Source organism: Megachile rotundata, chromosome 7 (genome assembly GCF_050947335.1).
Source record: "Megachile rotundata isolate GNS110a chromosome 7, iyMegRotu1, whole genome shotgun sequence".
NCBI lineage: Eukaryota > Metazoa > Arthropoda > Insecta > Hymenoptera > Megachilidae > Megachile > Megachile rotundata.
In genome coordinates, this window is record NC_134989.1 from 13,054,475 (window position 1) to 13,077,638 (window position 23,164).

Genomic DNA, 23,164 nt, shown 5'->3' on the forward strand with positions numbered 1-23,164 from the left:
ACGGTGTAGTTCACCCTGTTCGCCGGAGAGATGGAGCCACTTGTTCAATTTCCGTAAAAATGTAATTCACAATGATTTTATTGATTAATATACCATATATATTCATTAAATATTTATTAATATTGATTTTATATTATTTGCAATATATTCCGTGGGTTTAAAACTGTTTAATTTTTTTCCTTAGTATCGCTACTTGCTGCAAGATGTCACGAGTGGTTTTTTCTTCTCAAATGCGCGCGAAAAAGTTCGATTTTAAAACACGTAAGAATAAGACTCAAAAGACTTACAATTAGTTGTACGTAATTAGTATGCTACTAATTCTGAAAACCTTTCTGAAGAGTAAAATGAGCAATAATATACCATCTTGCGGTGTGTATGCCGAACTAAAAATGATGTCACAGCGTAACATAAAAGCAAAGTAGGTGGATATAGATCAACGCCATCGAACGGTGTGTATTTTGAACTGAAAATAATGTAGCAGGCTAACATGAAAGTAAAGGAGGTTCATTGCCTTGTCTAGAGCTTTTTGGGCCCTTGGTATACAAATTAAATTGTGGGCTTTGTTATAGAATATTGATGATTAAGAGAACCACTGTAGTTGAACTGCTATCAATTTTTATTATAGTAGATTATGCTCCCTCGCCGCTTCAGTGATTTCTAGATATATACCTAGTTTCCTAGTGATAAAGGTGTTGAAGCTATAATGTTCTTGACTGTACACGATGGTTTTTTTCCACATCGATAGATCTCTTCGTGAACAGACTGTACATGCATTTGGCGTCTGGGTTGGAGACGCCAAGACATGGAATGCAGTTTCTGTGCACTGTGAACCCCGGTTGATTCTCGCCTATTGATTGTGTCGTACTAACAGCGTAGTGAATATTCTTTTTCTATTCCATTTTCCAAGAAATTCACGCGAAAACTGAAAGTTATCAGAGAAATCAAAACAGAATTAAGTAAGTACAGCGTAGTGAAGTTAATAAGTATTCTGGAAGACAATTGGCGCGCCACATATACTTGATGTTGTAGTAACCAAAATTTATTTCACAATTTTGCAAATAAATTGTTGCGAATATTCTTCTGTGCTACTAATTTTTAGCAGTTTGTTGTAAGAAAAAGTGAAATTACAGCACACATCGTAGTAAATTTTGGTGCTTGTTCGATTTTGTTTGTACAAAGGGAAAAGGAAGGTGGTAAAAGAGGGCCAAAATTGTACCCCTTCAGGCACCTGAAATATCAGTAAAACATCATTTTATATGTCCCAAAGTATTATAAAAATGGATTCTGTCTGCACTGTGTTACAAAACTACAGTACAAAGGTTCTTTTAAGTAAAAAAACATCATGTCTGAAAATGTAAGAATCATTTGATCTGCACTTAATGCCATTTCACCTAAAAATATGATTTTGTATCAAACAATAGAACGAATATCGTAAACAAAGTGGAATTGTTTTATTGCAATAAACATTTCTGATAGAAACATTACACACAAAATCATCTAAAATATAAACATTTCAAATTGCACGTTCATGCTTGCATCATACATATACCTTGGAACATATAACAATGCCATACTAACATCTTAGATACCCGAAGTATGCAAGTTTGGCACTTTTTTTTATTATCCTTCTTTCAAAAATGAAAATGTCTTTTGTATAATTTTTAATTTTAATTTTTAGACCAAAATGACACCAGAAGGATACACGCGTGTTTATGTGGGTGGATTAAACGAAAGTATCAAGAAGGAAGACCTTCAGACAGAGTTTGAAAAATATGGCAAGCTGAACAAAGTTTGGATTGCTTTCAATCCACCAGGTTTTGCTTTTATCGAATTCCTAAACATGAATGAAGCAGAACTTGCTTGCAGCAGTATGAATGGCACAGAAATTATGGGTGCTAAATTAAGGGTAGAAATTTCACGAGGTAGAGGTCGGGGTGGAGGAAGGGGTGGTATGGGAGGATTCAGAGGAAACAGAGGTGGTGCTAGTAGGGGTTATGGGTCTGCTGCCTCCATCGCGTTCAATTATAGAGGAAACAATATGTATACAGATTATGGAGGTTATTATGCAGGCAAGGGTGGTGGAAGTAGAGGTAGAGACTACTATGGAGAAGCCTATATCAACCGTACTGGTGGATATGTTACTCGAGAAGGATATACACAAGATGTTTATAATACCGGAGAGACCACTGCTGATTATTATACCAACAAAGGCACTGGTACATCGAGGTATCGAAGTCGTTCACCAGCTGCTCGTGGAAGGTACTAATAATATAGTCCCTTGTTAAATCATTTTAGATTATGTTTCTGCAAAAGTTATAGGCTGAAAGTAGAGAAGCATAAATATGAACATAGGCTGACATGAAACAAATAAAATTTATTTTGATACAATTGAATCTACATTGACAATATAAAAAGAATACGTATTTAGAAATTATTGCATGGTGGAGGTTCAAATATTTAGGCACCGATAAATTTGTTGCATGTACACATACATTATGATTATAAATGTGCACTCCTGTAATGAGTATTATCTGCCAAACAAAGGCACAGATAATATGACATTATATTTTGCACTTCCATGTTTACAGTCATCGTCATCTTCGTGAATGCACATAAAAGATCTACGCTGCATTGCCAATCTGAACTGCGGGCCAATCGGCTGCCCACCCTGATGACTACATTTCTATCCAATCTACGCAGCGACCTGTATATAAACAAGAATCTACCATTGCAGATCAAGTTGTGCAATACCATTTGTATAGTATACTTTAGTTCTGCAGTTTGTAAACGTTTTCAAAACATTACTCATTATTCATGAAGGAAAACATTACTGGAAATTTTATATGAGATAAAAGAAATGAATCACGAAGAAAATTGAAACCAAGCTATATAATCTTAGTCTGAAGTATTTATATATGTGACTTTTGTCTTATTTAAACTTGGGGTATTATGTATTTTATAATTTTAAGTTTTTTTTACATATATATTTTTTGTATCCTTTTTTTAGTTTCTTTTTTATAGAAGAACTGAAAAAAATATAGCCGAAGGAAATTTAAAATAGATTATAGAAAAAATACGAGATAAGATACTTCATAATTGATAAGTTTTCTGTTTTTCCTTTTTCACATTTGATATGCTTTAAGAAATTTTCAATATGATTTTGTATTACTTACCATAGACATACTTATCATTTAAAAAAATGAAGAAAAACGAAAAAAATTTGCCAATTTTAGCCAAATGCACACTAACTGCTCGTATATAATTGACTGTGCAACTTTGCCTTAAAACTTTTTATATATCATGTCAAATCAAGATTTAAAAGCTGCGAAATTAATTCGTTATGAATAATTTAAATTGAAGCCGTTTTAAGTATATGTGCAGAAATAGTATTGCATTTGGAAACTTTTGAGCATTTGTTATTGTGGATGCTTGAATGAAAAGTGAAGAAACATGGTAATGTTTTACCATTGCTGTAAATGATATGGAATTGGATACCTATTAAATGATTTGCTCTCACTACTATCCGCCACCCTGCCTGCCTGCTTGCCTATATTCATAAAACTTTTTAATATCGGTTTCTCGTTTCCACTGATAGAAAAAGGATTTGAATAATATTTTTGCTACTACGCTATTCAAAAATTGTCTACGAAACATCGTCCCCTTTGGATTTCCAAAAAAGAAAGGTTTAGCTGCTAATTATTTGAAATTTGTATGCTGTATTAGAAACATAATAATCAGTTGATCGTAACTTTTAATACATGGAATTATAACGTAAGTATGGCAATATAAAGTACACGAATAAAAACAACAGATTGTAAATAAATAACACCTTAATATTAGCAGTATAATCAACCAATGTTTGTATTGTATAATCTGATACATAAACGTACGCATGTTTCTATTTTTTATATTAATTATACTGTTAATATTAATCATAACTATAAGGATGAATAAATGCGAAAAGGTTTCTTCCATGTACAGATTTTTAAATTTTAATATTATTTTATAGAAGCTAACAAGTTAGATCTTCGTTCGGTGTTTTGAAATAGTGCTCTGATTAGTTGTTTAACTTGAGGCGCTGTAAATTCACGCGCGAGCGGCCCTTTACCGCTGTCCCATCTAATTTCAATTTCTTTCAGCGACGCACCTAACACGTGAATCAATTCCAAAAATTTCTCCCATTTTCGTACGTGTTGATGAATATTTTGAGGCTCCTGAAAATATAGCAATTTTTCCTGATCATTCCAAAATGATCGCTGCAGAATAGTAATATAGTTACAGTTTAATTTTACAGGTACATCTCACAGAACTTCAACTGTGATAATCACGTACATATTTTTTAAATGTAATAATTCAATCTTCAATAAAAATTCTTAAAATACTAAAACATGTATTTTCTTTTAACTTACCGGGAAGGTTTGCGGTGCACGCTTCACAATCATGTTAAATAATGCTACCAACTCAGTGGCAACATCAGCAGGAATGTCTTCGACAGATACTACTCTAATTATTAGATCTTCAACCATAGAATTCATAATGCATCCTAAAGTACAACTTAAATTAACTTTTGCTCATATACATACATATATATATTACATAATTTTATTGAGAACTGACCGACTGTTCTGCAATAAATATTAACAGGCAACACGTCTAGCCAAACTGTTTTCAACAATTCCAATTGTCTAATGCATTGCCTCATTGCACGCTCCGTGCTAGGATGTAACTCAGAAGTTTGACCTAACGCTGACAAACCTTATTTCAAAATAAAACATGTTAATTATACATCATGTGTACCGTGAAATACTAGAATCAAAAATATTGGTATTACTAACCAGACTCTTTGAGAATATCAAAAATAATATTTCGTTGATATTTCATGTGCTCTAGAAAGCAAGTTGATCCTACTTCTCTCAATACCAATACCTGATCAGCAAAAGTCAAATTAAGTTTGTGCAAGGATTCTGGTAATTTATCTCTGTATTCGTGTCCCAACGTGATAAGGTGATGTGCAAGATACATACAATTATTATGGAATACCGCTATAAAAATTTAAGTGATTTGAATTTAAGACCAAAACAATTATTTCATAAAAATCATTGATTTCAATTTCTTACCAACTTGTTGCGGTATCGTTTCTAAAAATTTTCTGTGATGTTCGGGCACGATTCCTGTATACATTTCAAAAATATTTCTACACGTATAAAACAATCGTACCGCGCATGAATCTGAACTGAAACACGCTTCATCCAGAATATTTCGTGCAAGGTCTAATATTTCTTTTGTATTCTTGCTAAAATATATTTTACGTAATAAATTGTTTCTAAAATCATTTCATATCATTTTTCGAATAATTTGTATACCTTATTTGGCACTTTGGAAGTTGAAACGTGTTATCACTCAATTTTTTCTCAATCTTTAGTTTATCATAATCGTACGTGTCTTCTGGAAATTCAAGTGATTCCTAGAACAATATTTCAAAAGACACATAATCAACGCTAATTGATTAATATGCAATAATTTAAGAGGAACTTGCCTGTGGCTCATATATGATACAATCGTGCAAATCTTTCTTCATAATATTTCTGGCCTTTGATAACAAATCTTGACAGACCTTGTTAATGAATAATTGATCAATATTCTTCGTGTATTCCGAGAGAAAGAGTTGATCATTCGTGATAAACCCTGAAACCAATGAATGCAAGTTGTTACATTTAATGAAAAGAAAATAATTTTGTAATGAAAAAGATATTTGTCCCACCAATTTTAACTAAGAAATACTGGAAATCGTTGATCGCCTGAACAATAGGCGTAAAATTTTTCAAATCTGCGTTCGACGTAGGAATAATTCGTGAAATACAATCGGCTGTTAACGACGCTGACAGTCGTTCCAATAAATGAGGCTGTATTTGTTTCAAGAAGGTTTCATCATCATATATGATCATATTAAAATATTGATGAAGAAACTTGAACAGTAATTCTAGATTGTAAAGTACACTTTTGTACGTTGGTGACTTCTTTTTGTTTAGTACTTCTACAGTGAAAACTTTTTCATCTACTACATATACAGAACAATCATCATTGATAATCGGATTTATAATGTAGTCCATGAGCGTTGTAGAGAATCTATGAAGATGACTTGAAAGATTGTCAATATAATGCAAACCCTGAATTAATTCTTGCATGTCATCAAATTCGTCTTTAACACTTAATGTAACAATTTTTGCATCCTTATCATCAATACCCGTCCAACAAATTCGCTCATATAATAACATTGATGTGTTAGATAAAAATGAAGTATACAAATTCAAACATTCTGCTTCAATTGCTGTGTAAATATCAAGATCGCGTAAGTCTGTTTGTGGATTATTTATGATACTGTAAATGTGGCACAATGTTTTAGCCACATCTACATATCGTTTTTCATCCTGATAACTTTTCACTGACTTTATAGATTCATGTATTGTTAAAAGTTGATTTGAAAGTTGTAACATCATGTTTGATTCTTTTAAAGCTTCTGATAATGACTTTAATTCTTTCGTGGACCCTGATAATTCTACTTTGACCTAGAATGAATAAATTTTGGATAATGATAATTCATAATTTATATATAATCTTTGCGAACTGAAGATGTACCTGATCATCTATTTTCTTTTGTAAGGAATTCATCTCTTCCAGCAGCTTTTCACCTTTTACTACCAAATGTTGATCCCTCTTCAGTTTTGATGTAAACTCAACATAATTATCATCCATCAAATCTTTAACATCATATTTTAATTTTGTTATTTCCTTTTGTATTTCTGATATCTTTTCATGTAAATTGACTTTCTCCAGTTTCCCTGATCAAAAAAATAAAATATGAAAGTTTCTTTTTAACCTCAGATTTTAAATATTTATGTATTCCTGTGTGTATATGTACCTGCTGTTATCAGCACGTCGGTTACAAATGATGTCATTTTGATATAAAATAATTGCCTTGTATATTTGTTGTAATTCAAAATCACCTAATACTTTCCAATGTTACCTGAACAAGGAACAGTACCATTTTATGATTTATTAAAATTTGCCAGTTTTAGAGTCATATAACCTATACTCTACCGGTTTTCATCCTCGCGCATTTTATTGCACTTTGTCTCACAGATGATCAGACTTTCAAATAACAAGTTTTTGTACATTCTGCGCATGTCAGATATGATTGCTTCTAACAAAATCCGTAACCAAGAATAACACACTAGCGCTCTTTGCAAGTGTACAATATACCTAGTGGTCATTTATTTCATACTCTTCTTATACGACTTTCTGTTTTACCAAATCATATATTTTTGTCCATCATGTATACCTATGATCTTCCGTTGAATGAATAATACGCCATGTTCGTCGGTCATCATCGGATGGCGCCACTGTTGAAATCAATTTCCATCCGTTACATGTTTCGAAATCATTTATTAAAAAATAAGGAATAACCTTAATAAGATCGTTTACCATACTTAAAACTATGATTTACATTAGTACAATTATTAAGTAACAAATTATAAATGAATTACTTCAACCAATGCAACTAAAACTAGGTGCTATAAATAACTAATATTGTGGTAATCTTTGCAATTTAATCAATGTACTTGCACATAAATAATTTTAATCTTACCATCAGTATTTTTAGCCTGCATCTGTGAGCAAGTATTAACAATCATGTATATTGATTACAAGTAATACCTTACATGTATGATTGCAATTTTTTTATTTAAATACAATATAATTTTATGCACATGATTTTTTTTTTAATTTTAATGTACACGATGTTACGTTCATTAAATATTTTGTATAAACATTATCATAAATATAAAATGATTCCACATCGTCAAGTGTCGGACAAAAGACAGGTTCGAAGAGAAGACTCACCTGTTTCACAACCTGCGTGACGTACCGCATACCGTGTCACGTGACAAGTTTTACCTTTCAACGTTAGTAGGTGGTGGTGGTGGTAGTAGTAGTAACAATAGTATATTGCTTTATGGTAGCCACGGTAGTGGGCCTACGGGACGACGCGAGGTAAGGCGCGTCCATTGGGAAAGACAGCAGGAATATAACGTGGAACCAGTGAAACCGCGCCCAACGTGACGCCAGGTGGTCATCAAGCCGCGACGAAACTATCTTACAAGTTCCATGTCCGTTTCGTTCGTTACAAATTGTAGAGATCGTTCGGTACCATCGCAAACTATCTTCCGAAGTGCAACGCAAACGTTCCCCCTTGAATCAGTAGGCAAAAGAAAACACGCCTGTGAATCGTGGTAGCAGTGATTGAATAACAATCCGACGGTGAATAAGTTTTTTGTTTGCGTGGATGAACGAACGCGCAAAAAGATACACGGCGTTTTTCGGATCGTTATTAGCGAAAGGGTTTCATGACGGGAGAGTAACGGCAGCGGTATAACCGAGTCGCTACAGTCGAGCTGCGATCTCTGGCGCGTGAAGGAGTACGCTGAGAAGAAAGGTTAACGCTCGAATTTAAAATACAGTGCACCTCCGCGTTTGCGTACTGGTCACGACGATACTGTCTCTTGGAAAGCCCCGTCTCGATCAAGATCCATGGATCCCCCTGCATGCTTGAACGAGGTCTGTGATTCGAAGACCTTTTTACGTTAGAACATGCAATTGAACCGTGGTAAAAGGTGATCCTTGACTGGAGAACAACTACGCACTGGAACATGGACGATTTTAATGAATTGTTATAAACTTACGTTCGAGGTTGGAGTATGGCCCACAGAGTTGCTGTCGATAATCCGATAGATCGATAATATCGTTAAAACGGATAAGTGATCAATGAAGTATGTAACACGTAATTATATTACTCAAATCTAACCTTCCGTCAGAAATATGATGTAAAATGATGCGCCGAAAGTAATAGTCGCATCAACGTAATCAGTGAAAGTATCGATTGGATTACGCGTAGCGGATCGAATCATCGTGTGACGCATCCGTGTAACCTGATAAAGAAATATGTATTTATAAAACAGACTCTTCGAAATGTGCTTCGAAAATCGTTCATTCGTGTACGTTTTATCGGTAAACAAATATCGTTATCTTTATTAGACACCGTTATACATCGATCTATCTAAATGTTGCAACAAGTGTCATCAAAGTGTACGAAACTATCGAGCGAATTCAAGAATCGAGAATTATCGATTCGCGCAGGATTCCGTTCAACCGCTAACAATCTTATCGAGATCGAGATACAGTGAATGCGACAAAATGCGTGTTTCGTGCCTGTTCTTTATTTTTCTGACCGTTCATGGCCAATCGGACGAAGGGTTCGACCAATCATCCATTTACTATGCTGAGCCAACTTTCATTAATGCGAGCAACAGCAATGCAAATGGGGTTCTCACGGAAGTGCACGGAGGTCGTATTGTTAGGGGACAACGATTATTGGAACGATCGAAGAGTCCTTATCTGGTGCGAGAAGATTTATTCGTGGAACGTGAGGGAGAACTGGTGATAGAAGCAGGGGTGCAGATCCGGTTTGGTCCCATGATCGGAATCACGGTTCGCGGTATCATGACAGCCAAGGTAATGATTTAAAACCTGTAAAACTACATTTATTTCTCGAAAAAATAATGATAAACGTTTCTTTGATAGAAGGCGTGTTTAGAAACTTTCGAATACAGGGTGTCTCATGTAACTGCCGCCATCATTTTTCAGACACTTCCGAAAATTGGACATACAAGTTGTCTAAAACATTATCTTTTCTTATTAATAGTCAAGATCACTTTTACTGTTATTAATAACACTATTTCGATTTTATAGATTTAACTTTTGTTCGGAAAATTTGTCGACCAAGTTTTCAAAAATAACACTTATACGAAAACCCTTATACACCTTACCGGCCGAGTGAATGGCAATTGAAACTCTCAGCAAAAAGTGAAAATATTGGATAACAAAGAGGAATAAATTACAGGGCTGACAGACTGATGAATTAATTACAATGAGTACGAAGATGAAATAGCTTTTTAACGTGAGTGTACATGTGTGAATATTAGTCAAGAGCACGGTGTCACAGTCACAAGAGAGATGAGGGTTTATCTATGTGTAACGCTAACGTTGAATGAGCATTACTCATCCAAACGTACGATTGTGCACGTGTTACTACGGACATGCCAGGAATGACTAAGGGTAATAATTAAGGTTCCAAGAAAATTTTATCCCTCTTCTTACATTTCGCCACTGCAAGAAGGCGATTTACAACTTTGAGGAAATTTATTTTCGCGATAAGTATAATGCGACGGTAGTTAAACAAAATGTCTCTCGGAATCGATATCTCCATAGCGCTGGTGTGCAATGATTTAGTAGAACAAATTATCAACTTACTCATGCCCTGAGTAATTAAAGTATGACGCATCTAAATATTATTCATCAATTCTCTATGTCTTACATAATCAAGCATAATTTTATATTAGTTCCAGTTACAATAGAAGTGTAATTTGACACGGCATCAAATAATGCTGAAAATAATATTACCGGGCTCCGCAAATTCTGGTGACGATCCTGTCCATCTTCCTGCCCAAATTCGCCATTGTTTCACGACGCTGTTACTTTCGTATTTTCCTCGAACTTGGAGAAACGTTAATTATTCTCTGTTACTGGAAAGTCATGAAACTTTTCTTTGAATGGACATCGAACCGTTGTTCTGCCGCACGGCAAGAACCGCAATAAACAGTGTTCGGCTTTAAGTAGCGCGTAACGAGAATCGAAACGAACCTAAGGGTATCCGAGAGGCCAGCTTATTCTAATTGTACCGGAAAGACAGATTTAAGACTGGTATAGGGTTACCGCGTTTTTGCACGGATGAAATTTCATGTATACCGGTACAATGCGAGGAATCCTGGGTGACAACAAAAGGACAATGGCACATAGAAATTGGCCAATTTCCATTTTCATGAAACATTGTGGATGAAGCATTTGATCCTTCCTATAAAACCGAGTCGTGATCGCTCAAGTAAAACAGCGCAAGATTCTACGAATTACAAACTTATTTTTCCTCTTTATAAATCGTGAAACTGTAAAGGGAAAAGGGATTCGATAGAGTGTGAGGCGAATGACCGGAAATTCCATAAACACGCCAGTTGAGTTGATTGCTACTTTATTCGCATCACGTAGCCCAACGTATCGTGCGTGTCGCGTACGTGCACGCATTGCTGGACAGAATTAGTATTATTAATATTCCAAAATGTGAAAAATGCACGTTCAGCTTTTCGCTGAACGCCATGGTTTAAAGCTGGTTTTACTCGCGTGAAGGGAGAAGGTCTTAGCGGATTAAGGGAAAACGAGTGGAAGTAATCCACTTAAATGGATATACGGATTCTAATCGCAGCGTTTCCGCGAGGGCAGCCCGACGAAAGCCCCGGCGAAGAGGCAACTAATAGGTCGATTAAGAACGAGATACGAAGAGCGTGTACAGTGTAAAAGGAATGAACGAATGAATCAGCTCTACATGCACCGCCCCCGACGCGGTGCGTTTCAGGTCACGGATCAAACAGCGGTTCTTAGCCTGAACTGTTAACCTTTGACCTCGCTAATCCTCTTACGCTTCAGACCAGACGAGACCTTCCTCCACCTTCGGCGTAGACGAATTATAGTGATTTTATCGCTCGTGCTCTTGTGATTAGATCTTCAGATATTAGATCTGTATTCTTAGCTAAAATGTTTTTTTAACAAGACAAATTTTTACAAGGCAAATCTATTACAAACTGTTACATGTAAAACGCTATTGCACATGTTTATTTTTTCTAAATATTTTTGTATGTAGCCGCGCTTCTGAATACCAAATACACATAGTATTTATCGAATACCAAGACACGCTGAATACCGCTTCCTTTCTGTTTCAAGGGAGATCCACAAGCACCGATTCTGTTATCGGCAGCAGAAGTAAATAACGAGGTGCATCCTGCAGAGTCTCCGCTTTCGATACGACTGGTAGATGGTCCAACACCATACGAGGGTCGACTACAGCTTTTCCATCGAGGGGAATGGAGATCCGTTTGCACCAATTCGCGAAAGTATGTTTTTATTATATTTATTGAATCTCAATATTGAATCATATTGATATATCTTCATATGGAATAGTTGGACACGGGCTGACTTGGAAACAGCGTGCAGACAACTCGGTTTCCAAGGAGGACGATGGTGGTCCTGGATAGACAGACAATGGCCCGCAAAACCGCGGTTGCTTTACGAGCAACCGGGCTGCAAAGGCACGGAAGCATCCTTAACGAGTTGCGAGAAGTGGTCCGATAGACAACTGGGTGGTGGAGTTTGTGGTAAAATTTGAATCGGTAAAAACATGAATTGAAACAGTCCAGAGAAAGTAAAGGTACGGTTTTAGATTATCATCCTGATCTTGGGATATCCTGTCTGCCTCGTCACGATGGAGCTACGAAGGCGATCAAGCATTGGCGAGGCATTCGTTTCGAGGAAGCTTTGTACGATCATCCATTAACTCAAGAAAACACTCTTTATATAAGACAATCCAAGTCAATTCTACGGAATGTTATCATAGAGTAAGTATTTCTAAGAGTTATAAAAATTGAAAGAATGTAACAATGTATCGTTTAAAAGGCATGCAGGGACGGGTCGAGAGTATAACGTTACGGCCGCGATCGATGTCGAGGGTGTTCCACCGCAAATGGAGTCGATTTCAGTTCTTGATGCCGCCTTTACGGGCATTAATGTCTCCACGCCGAACGCTCCTGTATTAATAAACAACTGCACTATTCGGAATAATAGAGGTAATTTTCATAACCGTATCGTTAATTAATTCTTCGAGTACAATTATCGTCTTCATAAGTATTTGATTTACAGGGTATGGAATTTACGTAAACAGTTCATCTGGCATGGCACATATTAACGATTGTTCTATATTGGATAATGGAGCGGATGGAATTAAGTATATTCATTTCGACGAACGACCCGATGACAAATTAGATCGTACAGAGGTCTTTGATTTGTGCACTTTTCCAACCACTGCCAGTCAGACCTTTCCTGTAATAATATCCATGGAACAGAGCAAATATGCACAAAATGAAAAACGTTGTCCGCAGGTAAATATGTACAGTGTCTTGTGATATGGTCTGTTGAGTTAGTAACTTAGACTTTCATATGTATAGTCACACATTAATATACATGTCAACAGTGCGTTAGATAACTGTTGTCTTCCCCAATACTGCAATAATGCTTAAATATAAAATATACTTTCAGCGCATATTCACGAGACCAGGCCACGTGCTGACAATGCACTTTCTGCAAATGAAAACTAGCAGAAATAACAGTGCATTCATCGAGGTGTACGACGGCATAGGTGAAACTGAAAAGCTGTTAGCCAGTGTGAGAGTGAAGAATGGCACACTTCCTCAGAGCGTCACCACGACTCGTCATAATATGTACGTGAAGTTTGTCGCCGAGCGACGCACCTCTACGATCATTTTCGTACGATTGTCTTCTGGTTACAGTAAGAAATGAAATATCTTTTAATCAAAGTTGTTCAAACTTTCCATGTTCCGTTGATGAATCTGCTTATCATTCCAGAGAAAACGTATGATCTCAACGTAACTGGTAGCGTAATAGCCGGTAATAATGGAAGAGGAATTGCAGTGGAAAAGTTGCGATCCGCTCTACACGTTCATGAAACTTCAGTGTCGAATAACAAGCATGTAGCAGGCGTTCATGTATTGAATGGTGTCGCGGATGTGAATATCACCGGTAGCCGTATTTCCTTCAACACTGGAGATGGTGTTAACATCACCGTTACAGGAGGAAATCGCAATATATCACGGACAAGTATATCCTCGAATCAGGGTTACGGATTTGCAGTGTGGTTGAGCGGTAATTCTTCCACCGACTACGTGTATTTCAACCAGTCCACCGTGGTCGAGTATTCGCAAATATTCAGGAACAAGGACATCGGTGTTCTCGTTGGCAACGTGACAGGCGATTCTTACGTAAACGTGACCGGCAATTGGTTCAATAGTAGCACAGACACGGCGTTACAAGTAGAATCCAGTTGGAGACAGAATGCAGGGATGCTGAGACTTCAAATTGGTCACAATTCTTTCGTGCAGAACGCGAAGGTCGGAATTAAACTGAGTCCGGCTCTCAACATGGAAGCAACCATCGAGTACAATCACTTCAGAGAAGAATCCAGTGGATGCATACTGATCAAGAATCCTTTGTACGAGGAATTCAATATTTTGCCGGTTGACATCGTAATCAGACACAACGAGTTCTACGGTAATCGTGGTGCTTTCGTGGCAAACATCGGTCTTTCACCGTACAGCGACGTTCAGAGATTACTGTTCACCAGAAACTTCTTACGGGACAACCGCATTAGAGAGCTGTTCGACAACGGCATCGCGATAAGATCCAAGCTGGTACCTCGTTCCAGAGTCGCGGCTGTTGTCGTGGTTTCCTCCAGCAACGTGGAAGTGTTTCGCAACATTTTACACAACCCAGAGTCGCGATACGAAATCGGTTCCCACTTGGAGGACCAGAGCAAGATTATCAACTGCACGTACAACTGGCTGGGATTCGCCGAAGAGAACAAAATATTCGAGAGACTGTTTCATAGGAAGGACAGATACAACTTAGCCAAGATCGAGTATCTGCCGTATCTGTTACACAGTAGCAATCCAGGTGCCAACACGATAATCACGAATCCAACGTTCGTTCCACGGTTCGTTACCCCCGGTACGAATTTAGTGGGTGGTGAAGTGGATGGTTTAGAGTTTCTGAACGCTGGCGAGTACATCGTTGAGCGTGACATCAACGTGCGACCGGATGGCAAGCTAATTCTTCACCCTGGCGTTACCTTGCGCTTCCCACCAGCCGTGGGCATGATGGTCGCCGGTAAACTGGACGCTCGAGGCGCACGACCCAGCGACATCTTGTTCACTTTGAAAGAGGAACTCTTGATGGACTCCAGCAACGCGTCCCTGATGGACGAAGGCCTAAGTCAATTGAACGAGATGGAGTCCATACCCGTCCGACTCCTCGGAGGAAAGACAAACCTTGAGGGAAGGTTGCAGGTGAAGGTGGGCGAGAAATGGGGCACCGTTTGCAACTACGGTTGGACGATGCGCGACGCAGCTCTCGTTTGCCATCAGTTAGGTCTCACTCTGGACCCTGACAACTGGCTGATGGAGCGCTCTCAGATCCCAAAGGCGGGCATCAACGAAGATATCGTGCTCAGCAACGTCAGATGCACGGAGAACGACAACGACGTGTCCAGGTGTCGAGCAGAAACAGAGCAGAACTTCGAGAATTCCTGCACGCATGAGAACGACGTTGGTGTCAGATGTTCAGAAGCTGCGTGGGCGGGTCTGCGATTGGGACCCCTTGCACAGAGAAGCGATCTTCAGTTTGTGACCATCGAGAAAGCTGGGTTACTAGATTATACCACGAGCTCGTTCAAGCCAGCCTTGCAAATAGATTTCGCGAGACACTCCCTGGACAACGTTCGGGTCATCGACAACCTGCAAGACGGTTTGGGAGTTCTGTATTCGGACATCTATTCCGCGGATGCGGTGAACGTGGTCAAGAACAGTGATTTCTCGCAGAACGGAGGGAGCGGTATAAGCTTCAAGCAGTTGGGTATGGAAATTATCAATACCAGGATCGAGAACAACAAGGTTGCCGGCATAAGACACAACCCTGCCCTCTCCGCTGTTCAGCAACGAGAATTCGCTGGCTGGTTTCTGGGTGTACCAGACTACACCGATTCCTCTTACAATCCAATAGTCATACCGGATCAAATGAAGGATATCGAGTTGACTAACGAGGAAACCAAGTATTTGATTACGGCCAAGTTCACGGGTGAACCCATTCAAAAGTGGGTCCATATCTCATGCAAACCAGGATACGTTATCGGTATCCAACTTCTCAATCCCATCGAAAACGGCAGCACGGAGGAGATAATCATTGACACCTATAGAAGTAAATGGGACCTGAAACGGGATCTGGCGGTGTTCCCTGCTACGTCCAGCTCTTATGACATATCGTTAAAGTACAGTAGTGGTACTAATGCACTTGGAGGCGCTGTTATCGTCCTCACTGCTCTCCAGATTTCTGCACAAGATATGCGAAGTGACAGTATGAAAGGACCTATTCCAACCCTGTTGGTTGCAAATTCCAGAATCAAGAACAACAAGAAAGGTATACTCGCCTCCTACTACAACAGATATTTGGACGAGATCGGTGATCACTTTCTCCGGAAAGCGAACGAGACCATACAACTAGTCGGTTGCGAGTTGTCCCACAATCAGGAGGAGGCTATTTACGTACACTCGCCTCACTGGAACATCTTTCAGACGAACTTGTCCGAGATCGCCATCCACATAAACGACAGTCTGATCACGGATAATGGTAAAGGCATATACCAGTTCAGCCGCGACGCACGACACTCCAACAACCTCTTCCATTGGATAATGCAAGACAGCACCATCGAGAGGAATAAGAAAGGTGGCTTTGAAGTGTCCTTACCCGATGTCTGGCAGTACAACGAAAATTTCACGCATTCTTTGTACTTTAATAACAATACCTGGCGGAACAATGAACAGTTTGGCTTCATAGTCGACGGACATTACGCTACCTTGAATATGTCACACAACCGATTCGAGGGGAATCGCTGTAAGTCCGGCTTAATCTCCATCCGTGGAATGGAGAAGAAGATGCAGATTGACAATAACCGTATCGAGAGTAATAAGGGTGTGTACATGGTGGAATTCAAGGCAGATAGTCAGTCTGAAATTCTGGGTGATGTTCATGCCCATTTCTGTTTCAACGAGGTTAAACGAAACAGTTATGACTTGGACAGTATGGAACCACGTCGTACGAATGATGGCCCGAGCTATGTCGTTGGCTTCCATGGGATACAGAAGGTGCAGATAAATAAGAACTTGTTCGGCCAGAACTCGCTAGACTATGAGCTACTGGCTGGTATCAGAACCGCGAAGATCAACAACGAGGTTAATGTGACGGATAATTGGTGGGGCACCTCGAACGACAGTGAAATAAGGTACCTCTTTACTTCCCACATGTATTATAATTTTCGCATACATAATTTTCACATGATTTTTGCAGAAAAAAGATCTTCGACTTCGATGATTGGAACGACCACGCCGTGGCTAATTTTCACCCCTTTTTGATCGAAGATTCTTTCAACTCCGATGTGTCTGCGTCCTGCCAATTTGGAAAAGAGATAGATTTTGACAATTTGGGCGGACGAATAGTAGAGAATTTATCCATACACGCCAGAGACAAACCTTACGTCGTACGATCGGATATCACTATCATGCCGGAAGCTACTTTACACATTTATCCAGATGTCGTTATGGAGTTTGCTCCCAACGTTGGAATTCTAGTTCTTGGTACCTTGAAGGCTGTTGGTTCACCCGAGCACGAAATTATAATGAGGCCGATGGAACGAGATAATAATGAGTCGAACGCGAAATTGAGAAGCGGGAAGATTGTTTCGGTGTCGGAGGAAACGATTCGTCTCTGCAAAGATGGACGATGTTCCTCTTTGTATAACGAAGGTAAACTCAATGTAATGACATCTTGGTTACAGTTATGATATTCGTTTTATCTTGTAGGATTTTTGGAATTCTTCAATAAAACCACCTTGCAATGGATACCTCTGTGCGACACGAGATTTACAGAAAGAAACGCGCAAGTAGCCTGTCGACAATTGGGCCATGATTCACTCAATGTCTACGTGTCGTACGATCGGAGGTACGAGCTTCATCCTGGTTCTCTGATTCGTGTTTGGTCTTGGTCCGAACCATTACAGGTATCTATATACATATTTAACTGACAGCATTCATATTCTTTCAAAAGAATGTTCTACTTCATAAATTTGTTATGCAATGTCTCAGTGCACGGGCAAAGAAGAGAAACTGGAAGACTGCCAGATTAGACTGAACGGTCAATTATATGGCCATCGACACGAATGTCCATGGGACAGTCAATTTGTCTTCATAAATTGTGGAAAACGAAATCTGGACGACAATCGTGACTATTGGGGTGGCATACGTATTGCCAACAGTGAATTTGAGCACCACTTGTACGAGCATCGTATTCACGACGTTGTCACTCACGGGACAGTAAGACGCGTCGAGTCTATCTTAAAATATATTAATATTACCGGTGCTGGAATTTTGCACTTCGAGAAATCGGCTGCTCTTCAAACGATCATGAAATCTCCTACTATAATGCATGTCGATATATCTCACAGTGCTTATCATGGAATCAATGTAATATCACCGACGCATACGGTTAGTATATGGAAATGTTGATAATTTAGTGATGATGATCAGCTCACTAATCTTTACCGATCTTGCAGATTGAATTGCTGTTCAATAACATTAACAATGTGCTCGGTAACGGTGTGAATGTGCTCTCTATAACGGGAGAAGGGCGAGAAGCAGATGAAAGTTCCTTCACCCCTATTAAGGATCTCAATATTCCCTACAACTTGTTCAGCATGATCGACATATGTGACACTTCCAAGGAGATCACTCTCGAGGAACGTGTAATCGTTTACTACAAATACGACAATCATCCCGTCAATTGTATTAAGATATTCCGTAGTGCTTATAGAGCGAAGCCTTTTGGATTTAGGTACACATTTTTCACCGCTAAAAATATTTAATAATGTTGATTTTATTTGTTGACTCGTTTGACTTATTTTAGATTATTGCAATTCAATCTTTTTAATTCTACCGGAAAACCTGGACGAGTTGATAGTATAACTTTATACGATGGAGATATTTATAACATCACTGCCAAGCGTATAGGTCATTTAGAGGCTAATAGTCTTGACGAGAAGAAGTTGTTTAGGACTCAGGGACCTAGCCTTAGTGTAAGACTATTTGCTAATGGTGCGAGCAACGTGCACGGTTTCATCGCAGAGGTTGTTACTTTGCCTATCTCTGCTATTGGATTTAGTAAGTATTTTTAAATGATTTCAGAATAAATGGCAGATATAATGTGTGGATTTCTTCTTTTCAGATCGTGATATGCAACATAATATTTCTTATTCTGTGATATCCAACTGTCGCGAAGGTGCGATCAAATATGCCAGTGCCGGTGAAGTGCATGCAGTAATGACTCTCGAACGTAACCAGTTCACGAATAACTGTGAGAAACTTTATGGGAATTTTTCGACTTGCAAGTCAGCTCTATGGTTGGACGTTCAAAATACTCAGTCTTTATTCTTCAGGGTAAATTAGTCAACAATTACCGAACAAATTTTTGCAGACGAATGAATGGAATGTTATAGTGTCCTTAATGTTACAGAATAACGTAGTTCGATTCAATGAAGGTGGTCTTTCGATTCGTGCTGACTCCAGAGGATCAGCAACTTCTTTGAAAGCATGGATTCACAACAATCTGTTTGCTGATAATTTTAATAAACCTGTGCTGTATGTGGAGGGTCGTCAAAGCAGTCCATACCAAGAAGTGACAATATTCAGAAACTACTTTACAAAGAACTCTGCTCCTTACGATAATAATATTGTCTTAAAACAAGTAGTCAGCAATATGACCCTGAACTACTTGCATGCTAATCTTGGTGCTCATCTCTTAGAAATTTCTGGATTTGAAGGTGTCCGTTTGCCTATCTATCAAAGCACATCCCACAATGGTTTTTATAAGTGAGTATTTCCTAACTAGCGTTCAATACAAATGACTGTACTTTTAATTACATGGAGAATTATTTCAGGAATTACGCAGTGGATCGCAATGGACGTAGTACAATAGTTGCTGGAACTCCTGGCCAACAATACGTTGACAATGTCTTTTTCAATCCAGATAATGATTATGAAATACTGACCACAAACAGATCACAGTCTGTATTATGTTCCGTGTGTTATAATTGAGTACAATGTTCAGAACAGTAATAACACTGTAATTTTACAGGCAATTAGAAATGTGGAGATCTCACATAGATGCACGACACAACTGGTGGGGATACAATGAAACCTTAGCAGTCGCAGGTAGGGTCAGGGATAGAGGAGATTCGCCAGAGTTGTTACAAGTGGACTATCAACCTTTTCACATGACCAACCAGTCTGTCCTTAATGGAAAATGTCCACCTGCGTGGGATCTCGTGGGTGACACTTGTTACATATATATTGGTGGCCCCATGGACTTTTTTAGTGCCAGAGATTTTTGCAGAGTGAGACTGAATCTGTTATCATATCTAACTGCAATATAATTTTGTCGCTTCGTCTTATGACCTTTGTTTTTATGTGCTGTAGTCTGTAAATGCATCGATGCCATTTATCATGGGTGATTACCTTGAACTTTGGAAATTCTTACGGAAGCAACAAGTACGTTATGACTATTCGGATCGTGCATGGGTGCAGCAATTAGATCATGTGGATGAGTGCACAACTTTCACCTACCAAACCATAGAGATTGATCACTGTGCTCAACCGAGTCCCTTCATTTGTGAAATTGGTATGTCCTACTAATTGATTATCAAACTTAAAGAAAGAGTGCAAGGAAATATTTGTTCGTTTTAGATCCTAAAGTGAAGATCGATCCACTATCGTGGAGGAAAGACATCGTTGCAGTAGCTGTTCTAGGAGCAGCAGGTGTAGCACTTGCGTTGTTAACAGCTGCTATCGCGCTTTGGGTGTCCAAGTCGAAGAGACGAAATATCGAGAGGCTAGAAAGACGAAACTCCATCAGACAATCCTTACATTCATTACGATCAGTCGGCTCTACTTCAGGGTTCACCGAACTCGCCTATCGACGTAAACCAATTGCGGTAAGGGATAATGATCAAATACATCAAACCTCAAACTTTAAATAGATAAGTGGTATAATAGAAGATTGATTTCAGACGAAGCATTCAACAGATACTCTGAACTCCAAGTCCTTGGATTACAAAAGAATGCTGAACGGTGGTAGCATAGATTCAATGGACAAGTCACAGCTGAACTCGTCGATGGAAGATAATCAGAGCTATGACGTGTACGAGGCGCACAATCCAAGATACTCACCGAGTACCAGCGGCTTTAAAAGTTCTGTTGAAAAATACGGGGCTCCGCAAAGCGGGGACAATCCAGTGTTTGATCTAACTTATCGCAATGAAGGTTTTAGAAATCATTCCACGTTCACGTCAAGAAGCACCAATGACTGGCCCATTGAATCAACCGCGGAAACGACCGCCGAAGAGATTCCCGCTGGCGACGCAACCAACGAGAGCTCGTACCTTAACAATACGTCCACTCTTCCTCTGAATGCCAGCCTTGCTCTAACAGATTCTATTAGCGAATTGAAACGCGATATCGAAGCGTCAGCCGCATACAGTCCGATGGATTATGATCCAAGACGCAGTTACGACAACGCAACATTGACACCGAGTCAGGCATCAGAGCCTGTTCCGGAATACGCTCCAGATTTCAACCCACCAATACCTCCTCATCCGTATCATTATGCCGAAGGTCGACCCAGAAGCGACGCGCTACTTGAAACAAATCTGGACACTGGAGAGGAGAAACCTTTACGTTCAAAGAGCGAAGCGCTCTTGGAAACTAACTTAGACGTTTTCCTAGCGAATGAGCCCACGGAATTAACGCAACTTTCTGCTGCAGCGAGAAGCAAGAGCCAACCTTTAGAAACGGCGATGTGAATCGGGATGTGTTTATACCTTTTCAAATTAGAAATCGAGATAGCCTGTGTATCGTGTAACAGTGATGGGCGGACGAAGTGCCCGCGGGGCACCGAATTCAAACTGAGAAACTTAATATCCATCACTGCTGAAGGACCTAATAATAGGGAAATTCATACTTCATGTGTACAAAGAACGTATCATGCAACGATGCGACTGCGCGATTCGTAATTAGAACTTTTGACGAATGTTACAAATATATCTCATTTATGCATATATAGTTTTTATTATAAGTCGTCATAAAATCACAAAGGAAGATGCAAAGGATAATTTTGAAAATATTCTACACTGCCAGACTGCCGATAAAAGTATGTTTTATACTCGCACAAATGAGGTATACTCATGTGACCATGTTTTGTGATAGATAACTCGTCGGAGTATAAATTACATTATAACTTCGTTAAGGTACTTATGGTACCCATTAAGTAGATGAATTTAAGGATGTGATCTACGAAGGAAAACTGTATCTACCGTTTTTAATATAAATTAAAAAATACTTATGTCAAATTAATTCAGGATCAACTAAAATGCCTGTATTAATTTACAGTATGGTTTCATCACGAAATCATTGCTATTGAAAGTTTCGTGAATGAATGGATTATTTCATTTGCAACGACTTAATAGATACAGTTTTCCTTGTAGATTCTGACCTCACCAAGCGCCTTGAAAACATTTTTTAGAAGCATTCCGTCGCAATAGATTATCTGTAAGTTTGTTACGAGCGATAGTAACCCTTTTATACAAGATATATACAGAGTTGATTACAAGAATCTAAATATTTAATTTATTTGTTAAAGATATGAAAAAAGTTTATTCATTATGTTATGGCTTCTCCAATAACATAGCTTTTGCGAATATACTTGTATAATTCTGAAAATAAGAATATTCAGTTTCTCGTGACAAACCCTGTATATGTATACAGTGTGTCCAGTTTAGGCCGGAGTTACTATATGTGTTTATACAGTGGATGAAAAAAGTATTGCACTCAGCGTTTTTATAATTTTTTTATTCGTCGTACACTTTTATATGTAATATTTTAATTATACCTGTGACAATAGTGTGTCAATACTTTTGTCAACTCACTGTAGATGTATAGATTCCACAAGCATCAATTGCTGTCTTTCAATAAATCGACGTAAGATATTCATTCATATTTTTTATACTGTTATCGTTGAAAGAATTATAGAACGTTACGTACGATTTATTACGATAACGACGGCACAACGAACAAACGTCCAATGTATAATGTATTCTTCCAAGGAGGAGGAATTGCAAATTCACGAATGGAAGGAAAATAGTATTCCAGCAATGACTCGCATTTTCAGGGCATAATACCATATTATTGATTCTTTTTTTTAATATGTGCGTAATTTAATACTTGTACATTGAAAATTGTCCACGATGAAACTAATAAATTGCATCGATTAAAAAACAAAT

At 38.5% G+C, this 23,164-nt stretch overlaps 3 protein-coding genes across 5 annotated transcripts; 2 read left to right on the plus strand and 1 right to left on the minus strand.

Moving 5' to 3' along the window:
- Positions 1-776: 776 nt before the first annotated feature.
- On the plus strand, positions 777-3,522 carry Rsf1 (Repressor splicing factor 1). Of its 2 annotated transcripts, none has more exons than XM_012286641.2 (3): positions 777-956; positions 1,679-2,259; positions 2,589-3,522. In XM_012286641.2, the coding sequence occupies exons 2-3, from the start codon at positions 1,685-1,687 to the stop codon at positions 2,614-2,616; spliced, it is 603 nt and encodes a 200-aa protein (XP_012142031.1). In that variant the 5' UTR covers positions 777-956; positions 1,679-1,684; the 3' UTR covers positions 2,617-3,522. The 2 variants fall into 2 exon arrangements, with proteins under 2 accessions (XP_012142031.1, XP_012142030.1); XM_012286640.2 differs by lacking the exon at positions 777-956 and adding an exon at positions 1,194-1,354.
- A 443-nt stretch (positions 3,523-3,965) lies between these two features.
- Zw10 (Zeste-white 10 kinetochore protein) lies at positions 3,966-7,782 on the minus strand. 2 transcript variants are annotated; one of them, XM_012286642.2, is made up of 12 exons: positions 7,646-7,782; positions 7,099-7,400; positions 6,920-7,024; positions 6,637-6,839; positions 5,762-6,566; positions 5,537-5,685; positions 5,364-5,464; positions 5,118-5,293; positions 4,836-5,042; positions 4,618-4,755; positions 4,410-4,543; positions 3,966-4,214 (listed from the first exon to the last, which is right to left on the minus strand). In XM_012286642.2, the coding sequence occupies exons 3-12, from the start codon at positions 6,954-6,956 to the stop codon at positions 3,999-4,001; spliced, it is 2,166 nt and encodes a 721-aa protein (XP_012142032.1). In that variant the 5' UTR covers positions 6,957-7,024; positions 7,099-7,400; positions 7,646-7,782; the 3' UTR covers positions 3,966-3,998. The 2 variants fall into 2 exon arrangements, with proteins under 2 accessions (XP_012142032.1, XP_012142033.1); XM_012286643.2 differs by having other exon boundaries at positions 7,088-7,400.
- Positions 7,783-7,927: 145 nt separating this feature from the next.
- bark (C-type lectin domain-containing protein bark beetle) lies at positions 7,928-23,163 on the plus strand. Its single transcript, XM_003703868.3, has 20 exons — positions 7,928-9,567; positions 11,884-12,053; positions 12,121-12,314; positions 12,380-12,554; positions 12,613-12,782; positions 12,856-13,094; positions 13,252-13,501; positions 13,579-17,062; positions 17,128-17,582; positions 17,640-17,836; positions 17,922-18,320; positions 18,389-18,666; positions 18,739-18,992; positions 19,057-19,268; positions 19,345-19,700; positions 19,769-19,894; positions 19,966-20,224; positions 20,307-20,508; positions 20,574-20,821; positions 20,897-23,163. Exons 1-20 carry the CDS (start codon positions 9,250-9,252, stop codon positions 21,686-21,688), a joined length of 8,778 nt encoding a protein of 2,925 aa, XP_003703916.2. The 5' UTR covers positions 7,928-9,249; the 3' UTR covers positions 21,689-23,163.
- Position 23,164: the final 1 nt, after the last annotated feature.

Bases quoted from the DNA above. Each gene is read 5' to 3' on its own strand.
- Zw10 (XM_012286642.2), bottom strand. From the start codon at position 6,956: ATGACATCATTTGTAACCGACGTGCTGATAACAGCAG. The intron at 5,043-5,117 runs GTAAGAAATTGA...AAATTTTTATAG, and splicing joins AACGATACCGCAACAAGTTG to CGGTATTCCATAATAATTGT. The intron at 4,756-4,835 runs GTTAGTAATACC...TTTTGAAATAAG, and splicing joins TGATATTCTCAAAGAGTCTG to GTTTGTCAGCGTTAGGTCAA.
- Rsf1 (XM_012286640.2), top strand. The intron at 2,260-2,588 runs GTACTAATAATA...CCATGTTTACAG, and splicing joins TCACCAGCTGCTCGTGGAAG to TCATCGTCATCTTCGTGAAT.
- bark (XM_003703868.3), top strand. From the start codon at position 9,250: ATGCGTGTTTCGTGCCTGTTCTTTATTTTTCTGACCGTTCATGGCCAA. The intron at 12,054-12,120 runs GTATGTTTTTAT...CATATGGAATAG, and splicing joins GTTTGCACCAATTCGCGAAA to TTGGACACGGGCTGACTTGG. The intron at 12,555-12,612 runs GTAAGTATTTCT...ATCGTTTAAAAG, and splicing joins CTACGGAATGTTATCATAGA to GCATGCAGGGACGGGTCGAG.